Source organism: Pelodiscus sinensis, chromosome 4 (genome assembly GCF_049634645.1).
Source record: "Pelodiscus sinensis isolate JC-2024 chromosome 4, ASM4963464v1, whole genome shotgun sequence".
Classification (NCBI taxonomy): domain Eukaryota; kingdom Metazoa; phylum Chordata; order Testudines; family Trionychidae; genus Pelodiscus; species Pelodiscus sinensis.
Window position 1 is genome coordinate 99,942,299 of NC_134714.1, and position 12,777 is coordinate 99,955,075.

Below are 12,777 nucleotides of genomic sequence, written 5' to 3' on the forward strand. Positions count from 1 at the left end.
TTCAAACTGTAAGGGTGTGCAAACAGAAAAAAAGTCAGTTGGATACACTTCTCCAAAATGTAATATTCCAGAGTATTTCCCTCATTTGCCAGCTTAGTGAATCTTCCACCCAACAGTTAGTTGTTTTGTTTGTATTTTTTTAAATGCTGGAAAGAACTTTTATTTACACATATGTGCACATTTGAAAGAGAAACCTGTTCATTAACATTTTCTTTGCTACTTTACTGCGTACAAGGAATACAATTATCTTGTAAGCACATGAGTCCCTAATTATGCCCAGGCATCTTATCTTTGAGGATGGTTATTCTGAATTTTACTCATCATCCCAAGTGGCTAGTTTTATTCGATTGATTAAAGACATTAAAGACATTTCCTTAAAGACATTTAATGTTTCACTGAGTCTCTCAAGGAGAGAAGAGAGTTTCCTCTGCATTGTATCATCTTGAGTATCTCATGAGATATTCAAAAAAGTGTGACCTATTTGGTGAGTGTCTGCTAACTCCATCTGATTCGATCCTGCCTTTAATATGCCGTGGGTTTGGCTAACCTGAGAACACTTTTTGCTGTTTCCTGGATAGTCCCTTTTGTACTTCTACATGTTGCTAATCCTGTTAACATTTAGGGCTAGCTGTGGCTCTCTGAAAACCACCCACTTGCTTCCAGCAAAAATAGGTCTATGGACATCAGCTAGTCTTGTGTGCATGCTTTGTGGGACATTCAGTGTTTTCTTTGTATATTGCCTCTTCCTGCCTGTCTCATATCTTGCATTCTGGCACCAGCAACATAATCAATTCCATTTCATCAGCAGAGCTGACTGCCTCCGTGGGCCCCTGGGCAATGTGTGTGTGGGGGGGAAGGGTGGTTCCATACCCCTGGAAGGGGCTGGGCCCTTTGCCCTGTCTAAAGCGCACTGCGCCCACTCCCCCAGCCCTTGGCACTGTTTAGTGCATGTGTCCCTATGCGCCGGCAGGGCGCTCAAGCAGAAATTTAAAGGAGTTGGGGCTCTGCCCACCGAAACTGCTACTGGGCCCCTTTGAATCACCCAGCCCCAGGGCAGTGGCCCTCTTTGCCCCTCCGGTTAGTGGGACCACGTTGTATTCCTGTGATTTGATGGGGTAGAATGTTAGCACATCTTACTGTAACAGCAGCATTAACGATATGCCGCCTGATTTGCATCTCATTTGGACAAGTGTCAATCAAGAACAAACCCAGGGAACATAATGCATTTAAAATTGGGGTGAAAATGAACTTAGGCCCATGCAGTTTTCACTAATATGGTCTTTATTTGACATGAAAATTCATTCTTGTCAAGAAGTTTTCTTTGCATTTTATATTTTGATAACTGCTAAAGTGCCAAATAAATGATGCCAACATTCTGCTAATAATAGATTTGGAAGTGGGTGATGTTCTCTTATGGATAAACAAAGAACATGCAACCTCACTAACCATGTAATCCACTGGGAAAACCCAAACTAAGGAATCACAGGCTCTGGTTCTCACGGGGGACTTTAATCATCCTGACATCTGTTGGGAGACCAATACAGCAGTAAACAGACAATCTAGGAAGTTTTTGGAGAATGTTGGGGAAAACTTCTTGGTACAAGTGCTGAAGGAACCGACCAGGGGCCATGCGCAGCTTGACCTGCTGCTCACAAACAGGGAGGAACTAGTAGGGGAAGTAGAGGTGGGTGGCAACCTGGGAAGCAGTGATCATGAGATGGTAGATTTCAGGATCCTGACCAAAGGAAGAAAGGAGAGTAGCAAAATACACACCCTGGACTTCAGAAAAGCAGCCTTTGACTCCCTCAGAGACCTGATGGGCAGGATTCCCTGGGATGCTTACATGCAGGGGAAAGGAGTCCATGAGTGGGCGGTAGTATTTTAAAGAAGCCTTATTGAAGGTGTAGGAATAAACCACCCTCATGCACAGTAAGAAAAGCAAATATGGCAAGCAATCAGCGTGGTTTAAAGGTGAAATACTTAGTGAGCTTAAACACAAAAAGGAAACTTACAAGAAGTGGAAACTTGGACAGATGACTAGGGAGGAGTATAAATATATTGCTCGCCCGTGTAGGAGTGTAATCAGAAGGCAAAAGCGCAATTGGAATTGCAGCTAGCAAGGGATGTGAAGGATAACAAGAAAGGTTTCTACAGGCATGTTAGTAATAAGAGGGTGACCAGAGAGGGTGTGGGGCCCTTACTGGATGAGGGAGGTAACCTAGTGACAGATGATGCGAGAAAAGCTAAAGGACTCAATGCTTTTTTTGCCTCTTTCTTCACAGACAAGGTCAGCTCCCAGACTACTGCACTAGGCAACGCAGTATGGGAAGGAGGTGGGTAGCCTTGGTGGAGAAAGAACAGGTTAAGAACTATTTAGAAAAGTTAGATATACACAAATCCATGGGCCCAGATTTAATGCAGTCGAGGGTACTGAGGGAGTTGGCAAATGTCATTTCAGAGCCTTTGGCCATTATCTTTGAAAACTCGTGGAGATCAAAGCAGGTCCCAGATGATTGGAAAAAGGCAAATGTAGCACCCATCTTTAAAAAAGGGAAGAAGGACAATCCAGGGAACTACAGACCGGTCAGCCTTACCTCAGTCCCCGGAAAAATCATGGAGCGGATCTGCAAGGAATCCATTTGGAAGCACGTGGAAGAGGGAAAAGTGATCAGGAACAGTCAACATGGATTCACCAAGGGCAAGTCATGCCTGACCAACCTGATAGCCATCTGTGACAAAGTAACTGTCTCTGTGGACATGGAGAATGCAGTGGATACCCTGACTTGAACAAAGCTTTTGATATAGTCTCCCACAGTATTCTTGCCAGCAAGTTAAAGAAGTATGGATTGGACAAATGAAATCTGAAGTATTGTGTCCAGTTCTGGGCCTGCTTTTACAGAAAGGATATGGATGCATCAAAGAAAGTCTAGTGGAGGGCAACAAAAATGATTAGGGGACTGTAACACATGACTTATGAAGAGAGGCTGAAGGATTTGGGCTTATCTTCTCTACAGAATAGTGATTCTGAAGAGGATGGAGAGAGGCTGTTTTCAGTAGTGACAGATGGCAGAACAAGGAACAACGGTCTCAAGTTGCAGTGGGAGAGGTCTAGCTTGGATATTAAGAAAAACGATTTCCCTAGGAAGGTGGTGAAGCACTGGAATGGGTTACCTAGGGAGGTTATCTAGGAGTCGGGAGGAAAATGGGTTTGTTACTCAGAAAAGGGAATACAATAGTTTTATTTGGTTAAATGTCATTTTAACCTGGGGAGGTGGTGGAATCTCCATCCGTAGAGGTTTTTAAGTCCTGGCTTGACAAAAGCCCTGGTTGGGATGATTAATTTGGGATTGGTCCTGCTTTGGGCAGGAGGTTGAATTTGATGACCTCCTGGTATCTCTTTGAACCCTATGATTCTAATGATTTCTCAAATTTCCTTTGATTTGACTAAAGCCTGTACATTTTTACTTTGGAAAGGATACAGGACTTGAGCGATTTTTAAATTCACATAATTAGGTGGGCTAAAAAGAAAAGAAATCCAATTATAACCTGTACAGAGTACTTTAGCAACATGTCACAGTCAGATGGCAAGTGTTTACATTTTGTTTTTAAAGAGAGGGCTGTATCCATATTTCACTATACTTATTCAGAACTGTTCAACAGTAGGATTTAAAATTATCTGGAATTAAAAGTTATCACTTATAACGCTTAAAAATGCTTGCACCTTCTGCTTGATTTACTGTATATTTTTGAAGATTTATGTAACGGGGAATTCAATCAAACCAAATGAATAGAAAGAAAATAAATGAAAGAAAACCATATAAACTTTTATGCTGTCTTCTAAAACATGTACAGTTTCTCAGTGACTGGAGCGGTGAGGTTCAGAGCAAGCTTTGCCCTTTGACCATGTGAACTCTGTTAATGCAGCAAACTCACAAAAGACAAAGGACTGGTGCTGCCTCCTTGGAGTCCATGGGTTTGGAAGAGTTTAAATGTATGCTTATGAGTGGAATGTTGATAGTTTTAAAAAAACAAAACAAAAGTTGTGAATGCAAATTAACATCTGAAAGGGTCAAATTAAAAATAAAGTGTTTCAGATCAGACCGTGAGAGAGGGACGTATGGTACAACTAGATAGTATCAGTACAATAAAAGAGAGAAAGACGGTCTTTCTGCAAGTAGTTCCTTTTCATCTCATTCAGATCAAAATCTCAAGACAAATTGAGTCTTGCAAATACACATTTTGCTTTGATTATGGGAATTAATGAAATATTTCCCATTTTATCAGTTTTAAAGTTGTTTTTTTAAGGTTGAGTTTCCCTTTGGAGGAATTTAGCATGGTGTTAAGTACTGTGTGATAATGGCACATTATAGATGCATTAAATTGTTGCAGACTATCTGAAACATTTATCTCCTTGGAGCACCAAGTGATTTCTTATAAATAGTGGCTTGTTTTCAGAGTTGTTTCTTTTCTGAATTTGTGGCAGTTGAATATCATACCCTTCTAAAGAGCAGATGCTGTACAATGACTGATCGCCTTTTCTTCAGGCATCAAAAAATTTCAAGTTTCTGCTGCATGTAATCATAAGCAAATGCAACTTGCAATAAAATATGTGTCTGTCCATCTGTGTCTCTTTTTGCAGCACTATAATAGTTTTTAAAACATAGTTGTCATAGGGAAGGGAAATGAGTTGATTACCTGAGTATAGAGAAACTTTCAGAGGGATACCTGAGTCTTTAGACACGCTTTTTGAGAGGAATACTTAGTAATATAGCAGTTTTTACAAAACATTCTAAGAATGTCCTTATATTGTCCAGCCATTGCTTTAATGTTCATTCTCGGCTTCCTTTTGTGGAATAGATACGTTTCATTGTAGCTGTGTTTCTCTTTTCAACAGAGCCAGTATTGTGCAGAAGCGAATTATTTATTTTCAAGACGAGGGCTCTCTTACCAAGAAACTCTGTGAGCAAGGTAAGATGAATCAGGTCCTTTCTTGATCCTCTTTGAAATAATCCATAGGCTGCTTCAAGTTTTATCTGCTAGGCTTCACTTTGATGTCCTCCACAATTCTGCCCTGTGGTATCTGTGGTCTGAGGATGTTTTCTGACCATCTATGTGATCCTTTATATCCTTCCTCCACTTCCATCCTTGCCCTTCTTCCATGCAGCCCTGTAAGTTGGTTATACCTCCCAGACACCAGGCAATGACTTCCATACTTCACATTAAATGACACTCACATAGGCAAGTCTCTGTTTATCAATAAGGGCCTCGCCCTAAGAACCCTGTATGTTACATGACTGTGCAGATGCGAGTTAGCACTTCAGAGGTGCTCAAAGCACCCACACAGGTGGGGCGGAGGGCCTCCCACACCTAGCCCAGCAAACCCACTGACAGAGGGAGACAAGGGGGGCAATTGTCCCAGGGACCAGCCTGGCACCAGGGCGCATGGCTGTGGCTGGAGTGGCCTGGGAGGCCTGGCCCTGGAGTCCCCCTGCCACAGCTTGGGCAGCCTGGATCCTTCCTATTGTGCTACAGCTCTGCAGTCCCCCTGCTGCATCTGCAGCACCTTGGAAGGTGTGTCCCAAGCAGCCTACACTGCCCCTGCCAGCATCGGAGTGGCCAGGCCCCAGAACCCTCTTGCCGGGGCTGGAGTAGCTGGGCCCAGAGCCCCTCTGCCGCATCTTGGCCCATGAACTCCCGAACAACTCTGAATCCCACACTCTGCCCCAGCCCTACACACAGCCTGCACACCCAGCCAGAGCCCTCACACTCCTGCACCCCAACCCTCCGCCCTTGGTGTGAGCCCCCTCCACACTCGGAACCCCTTGGCCTCAGCCCCACCAAATGCCTTTTGTTATGTGCACCAATATGAAGGTGATGTGTCCCAGATTACAGTACTCCCGCCCCCCCACCCCAGTAGAAAAGAGAGGACATGAAGTTGGGAATAGGAAGTAAATCTCCATCATATCCATATGATGACAGGTTGTGTGTTAGCTAAACTGGGCAAGTCATATTTACAACGTATTAGCTGATCATGGACAACCATGTGGATGGGAATCTAGGGTTGATCATGACTAGCTAATGTATTTTTAAGGATGTTAACCCTTGTTTACGTTGGTGTTCAAAATGTGCCAATTCTTCAAGTAGCATCCCTATGGGTGCTCCACTGTAGGTGTATGTGCACCCCACACCTGTAATCAGAGATTTTTGGTAGCAGTGCCCGTTGAGCCCGCTCATGTGCTCACCCTCCCTCATGATGTGCTTTGAGGCAATCTAGAACTGAACAGGCATGAGCTCCCCCTTCCTTCTCAACTGCCTTTGGCCTCACAGGGAGAGAGCCATTGTCCTTTCCTTATCTGCACCATTAGCATAATTAGCAACTGGTTTTGTTTCTTTTGATCTCCCTAATAATGTTTCTTCTTCAAGTGGATGTACCTGTGGGTACTTCACTGTTGGTATTGGGTCATCCTGGCACCACAGAGCCGAGATTTTTCCAAGCAGTATCTGGTCGGGCCACACATGTGCAGCATGGAGGTGCATTCTGTAAGCACCTTTGGAGTTCGCATGCGCGGCCTGACACCCCTCAATTTTCTTCATATCACCCTCGGTCACAGACGGAGTCAGATTCTCTCTTCCTTTTGGAGTACCTGTAGATACAAATTTTGTTTGTAGTTAGTTTCAAGTTCTAGTTACTTATTTCTACTTGTTTATTTTAAAAAAAGACTTATTTCTTGTGTAAATAGTTACCGTGTCAGAGACAGAGCAGTTAAAACTGGGCCTGATAATGGCCCTTTCAAGGGAGACAAAAAAAAAAAAAAAAAAAAAAGCCTACAAAACACAAAGAAGGAGAAGAAAGATGAAGCAAAGAGTCTAGCAAAATGCCTGGCTCTCCCAGCTTCAAGAAGTGCAACAAGTGTCGTGACCTTATGCCAGTCTCAGATGGTCATGGGTCATGTATTTGCTGCTTGGGTGAGGCACACTGTGACGGTGCGTTGGGGGTCCCCCGTCTCCTGCACCCCGAAATGGCACAAACACACTGCACCAGCCGGTGGAATAGAGGAAGTTTATTGCCTCTCCAGGATACAGCACAGCACAGATGTAATCTGGTCACAGAGCTGGGCTAGGATGCCTCAGGCCCCCTTGAGATGGGGGAGACTGGGCCCCTAAACTCCAGCCCCTTTCCCTAGGCTGTCTCCTCCATACTCCCAGCCCGCAACTAAACTCACCCTCTTCCAGCCCTGCCCCCCAGCCAGGGCAGCCTCCACCTTCCCTTGTTCCTCTCCATGGGGGGTGTCTGGTTCAACAAGTTTGGCATCACCTTTGCATAGTGAGGTTTTCCTTGCTGGGTCTTGCTCCAGACAGCAGAGGTCACCACAGCCCAGCAAGTACCCCCACTACGTCACACACACATCCCACAGAAATGTGTGCACTGTAGCAGGTTCATGGCCAGAACCCACAAAGACAGAGAGCTCAGACTCACAGGGTGTGTCTAGACTACATGGCTCTGTCGACAGAGCCATGTAGATGAGGCAGGATGACAAAGGGAAATGAAGCAGCGATTTAAATAATAGCTGCTTCATTTAAATCAAAATGGCCACCGCGCTGTGCCAATCAGCTGTTTGTTGGCACAGCACGACAGTCTAGATGGGGATCTGCCGACCCTAGAACCCTTTGTCAGCAGATCCTTTATGCCGTTGACGGAGCCATGCAGTCTAGACACACCCACAATGTTGCTCTTTGATAAGGTGCTGGAGCTTCAATCAGCTCTTTGATGAGGAGACCCCCCCATTAGACAAACAAAATGGGCAGGCTCACCTTTATCTAAGCTGCCTGCAAAGAAGAGAGTCTCTCCAGCCCACGCCTTGCCTCCCAGGGTCAGCATGGGAGATAAGCTAGGTACTTTCGACACCAGGTGCCTCCATGCCACATGGGTCGTGGAACTGAAACCATGAACTCTGCAGACCTCAGCACCGATGCCACTGGCACAGAGCATATTGGATGTCTGGGAACCGGATAAGACACTTGCACCGGCTGCACCACAAGTACCAGGTAAAACACTGGCACCAGCAAAGGCCCAGGGAAAATCTACCAGACCCTTGCCTCTCTCTTCCAGCCTGGAACCAGTATTTTCCCTAACAGTACCAATGCCTTTTCTTCATTCACACTGCATTCATCCACACTGTTGGAGCACTTCTCTGATCGCCACTGTTCCATTTATAAGCATAGTCATGGTGTGCCGGTGTCGATGATTAGACCACAATCAGTATCACCACATGATGTTCCTCATTCTCCATCACCACTTAGGGAAGTCTCCCATTCATGAAGATCACCTGTTCTCTCACACTTCAGTGATTATGATGAAGACCACAGGAGTCTATTCTCCTCTCAACACTCCACCCCCGCTAGGCCAAATATACCTCATGAATGGCACCAACCATGGTATTCCTTCCATCCTCTGTGGTACCTGGAATGGTCCTACAACCCACATTACCCATCACGGTGCTCTCCATATAGGCACTGGGTACCATTCAGACATCGTTTGTGGGCACCATCAACACCTGGTCACAGATCCCAGCCACCCTCTCAGTCACCTAGTCCCCCTCCTCCAATGGAAGATTTGGAAACTGAAGGAGGACAGATCATTGACGACGTCAACCCTGACCAACTGGGAACCTCCCCAGCCAATAAGTCATCTTCATCACTGGATGAGGAAATCATTCCACATGATACTTCTCCCACCGATGATTTAAATTAATTCCAAGGGCTCTTCAAGAGAGTTGCCACTAGTCAAGAGGTCACCAGCAGCGCAGCAGCGGCGCAGGAGCCAGCAAACAGAGCTGTAAACAGGGGAGTTTGAGTGGGAGTTTGTAAGGGGAGTTTGGATTGTGGGACTCGTTTAGGGTTTGTTTTTGCCGTAGGAGGATGTTTTGGTTTGTTTTTGTGTTTGTGTTTGCTGGACTAACAGGATTTAGGTGAGAAGGCTGATTAACACAGAGATAGCAGTGGCCATTACCAAAGCAGTAGAGGACACAATGAGACTGAGTGGATGTGGCAGCTGTGGTAGGTATATGATTCTGGAGGGGGTACCTGAAAGGAGTTTTGTTTACATGAAATGCCGCCTAATAGAACTGATGGAAGGAAAGATCTGAGGATTGGAGATGCAGGTGGAAACTCTGGTCGAGTTTCGAAGGGGGTTTGAGCAGATGATGGAACATGAGGCATGAGGTGGCTGAAGGGGAAAGCTTAGACATGCAGACTGAAGCAGGATCAAAGGCCTCTGAGGGGGGACTGCTGGGCGAAGAAAATGGACAGTGGAAGCATGTGACTATGGGAACCAGGCAGAGGAAAAGATGGGCCAGTGAAGGAGAAATAGAGCTCAAGAACAGGTATGCGGAGTTGGAGAATGAAGAAGGGATACAGCAGGTGGCCACTGAAGGTGGAAAGGCAAGGAAGAAGAGAAGAATGGCTAGTCTGATACATAAAGGGGAAGAGTCGATGGAGACAACACCAATAATGAGCACCAGGAGGATACAGGATGGGTTGAAGATTACAAGGAAAGATAGGAATGGAAAGGACTTGCAGCCAGAGGAAACAAGGGATAGACCAGGAAAAGGCAGGTCTATGTGATTGGGGACTCCTTATTGAGAAGACTAGACAGGCCTGTAACTAGAGCTGATCCAGAGAACAGAAGGGTGTGCTGTCTGCCAGGTGCTAAGATACGGGATGTGGAACTAAGGTTGAAGAGGATCCTAAAGGGAGCGGGAAAGAATCCATTGATCTCCTTCATGTAGGAACAAATGACACGGCTAGATTCTCACTGGAATGAATCAAGGGAGACTATGCCAGGTTGGGGCGGATGCTTAAGGAAATCGAGGCTCAGGTGATTTTCAGTGGGATTCTGCCTGATCCTAGAGAAGGGCAACAAAGGTGTGATAGGATTATGATGCTCAATAGGTGGCTCTGGCAGTGGTGCTATAAGGAGGGAATTGGGATGTATGGCCACTGGGAGACATTCACGGACAGAGGAATGTTCTCTTTGGATGGACTTCACCTAAGTAGGGAAGAAAACACACTTCTAGGATGGAGGCTGGCACAACTGATTAAGAGAGCTTTAAACTAGGAATTTGGGGGAGACGGTTGGGAGATGTCCAGGTAATCTCTACACCGGATTTTAGCTTTGAAAGGGAGGAAAATGAAGTAAGAAAGGATATAGCTGGAGGTAGGAGAATGAACATGAGGAGGAGGGGCAGAGTGGATACTAGCCTAATAGGTCATATTGGAGGTACAATATCCATGCCAAATGGGGTAAAGAATGTGAGTGAGGTGAAACAGCAAAAATTAAGATGTTTGTACACCAATGCGAGGAGCCAAGGTAACAAAATGGAGGAACTAGAGCTACTGGTCCAAGAAGTGAAACCAGATATTATAGGAATAACAGAAACATGGTGGAATACTAGGCATGACTGGAGTACAGGTATTGAAGGGTATGTGCTGTTTAGGAAAGACAGAAATAAAGGTAAAGGTGGTAGAATAGCATTGTAAATCAATGATGAGGTAGATTATAAAGAATTAAAAAGTGAAGGAATGGAGAAGACTGAGTCTGACTGGGCAAAAATCACATTGGGGGAGAAAACTATTAGAGCCTCCCCTGGGATAATGCTTGCGGTGTGCTATAGACCACCAGGATCTAATTTGGATACAGATATCTAATTTGGATATAGATTGGAGAACAAATACTGGTAATAATAATAGGGCTCAGATTTTCCTAGATGTGAATGCTGATGAATTCCTTCATCAAGTAGTTGTTGAACCAACAAGGGGTGAAGCCATTTTAGATTTGGTTTTGGTGAGTAGTGAGGCCCTCATAGAAGAAATGGTTGAAGAGGACAACGTTGGCTCGAGGAATCATGAGCTAATTCAGTTCAAACTAAATGGAAGAATAAACAAAAATAAATCTGAGACTAGGGTTTTTTTATTTCAAAAGGGCTAATTTTAATAAATTAAGGAAATTAGTTAGGGAAGTGGATTGGACTAAAGAATTTATGGATCTAAAAGTGGAGGAGGCCTGGGATTATTTTAAATTAAAGTTGCAGAAGCTATCAGAAGCCTGTATCCCAAGAAAGAGGAAAAAATGTATAGGTAGGTGTTTTAGACCAAGTTAGATGAGCAAGAATCTCAGGGAAGTAATTAAGAAAAAGCAGAAAGCATATAAGGAGTGGTGATAGAAATGTAGCTGTGTTAGTCTGGGGTAGCTGAAGCAAAATGCAGGACAATGTAGCACTTTAAAGACTAACAAGATGGTTTATTAGATGATGAGCTTTCATGGGCCAGACCCATTTCCTCAGATCAAATAGTGGAAGAAAATAGTCACAACCATATATACCAAAGGATACAATTAAAAAAAAAAGAACACATATGAAAAGGACAAATCACATTTCAGAACAGGAGGGGGATGCGGGGGGGGGGGGGGAGGAAGGAAGGTAAGTGTCTGTGAATTGATGATATTAGAGGTGAGGAGAGTGGGATGTTTGTGAGTTAATGGTATTAGAGGTGATAATTGGGGAAGCTGTCTTGGTAATGGGTAAGATAGTTTGAGTGTTTGTTCATAAGGAGTGGAAGATGGGAGGGATCAGCTATCTTATTGAGGTTCGAGCATGTAGGGACAAAGTGAAAAAGGCTAAAAATCATGTTGAGTTGGACCTTGCAAAGGGAATTAAAATCAATACTAAAAGGTTTTATAGCCATATAAATAGGAAGAAAACAAAAAAAGAGGAAGTGGGACCGCTAATCATGAGGATGGAGTGGAGGCTAAGGATAATCTAGGCATGCCCCAATATCTAAACAAATACTTTGCTTCAGTATTTAATGAGGCTAATGAAGGGATAATGGCAACATAACAAATGGGAATAAGGATATGGAGGTAGATATTACCAAATCCGAGGTAGAAGCCAAACTCGAACATCTTAATGGGTATGTCTACACTACCCCGCTAGTTCGAACTAGGAGGGTAATGTAGGCATACCGCACTTGCAAATGAATCCCGGGATTTGAATTTCCCGGGCTTCATTTGCATAAGCGGGGAGCCGCCATTTTTAAATCCCCGCTGGTTCGAACCCCGTGCAGCGCGGCTACACGGGGCTCAAACTAGGTAGTTCGGACTAGGATTCCTATTCCGAACTACCGGTACACCTCGTACACAGGTACATCATATATACCAAAGGATACAATTAAAAAAAAAAGAACACATATGAAAAGGACAAATCACATTTCAGAACAGGAGGGGGATGCGGGGGGGGGGGAGGGGGAAGGAAGGAAGGTAAGTGTCTGTGAATTGATGATATGTACCGGTAGTTCGGAATAGGAATCCTAGTCCGAACTACCTAGTTCGAGCCCCGTGTAGCCGTGCTGCACGGGGTTCGAACCAGCGGGGATTTAAAAATGGCGGCTCCCCGCTTATGCAAATGAAGCCCGGGAAATTCAAATCCCGGGCTTCATTTGCAAGTGCGGTATGCCTACATTACCCTCCTAGTTCAAACTAGGAGGGTAGTGTAGACATACCTAATGGGAGTAAATCAGGGGGCCCAGATAATCTTCATCCAAGAATAGTAAAGGAACTGGCACATGAAATTGCAAGTCTGTTAGCAAAAATTTGTAATGAATCTCTAAACTCAGGGGTTGTACCATTTGACTGGAGAATTGCTAATATAGTTCCTATTTTTAAGAAAGGGAAAAAAAGTGGCCCGGGTAACTACAGGCCTGTTAGTTTGACATCTGTAGTAT

At 44.5% G+C, this 12,777-nt stretch overlaps 1 protein-coding gene across 1 annotated transcript in view; it reads left to right on the forward strand.

Moving 5' to 3' along the window:
* SPON1 (spondin 1) overlaps positions 1 to 12,777 on the forward strand; it is a 384,871-nt gene that overhangs the window by 102,134 nt on the left and 269,960 nt on the right. The window contains exon 4 of the mRNA XM_075927822.1: positions 4,895 to 4,968. Coding sequence (XP_075783937.1) covers positions 4,895 to 4,968 — 74 coding nt within the window. The remainder of the gene's footprint in view (positions 1 to 4,894; positions 4,969 to 12,777) is intronic.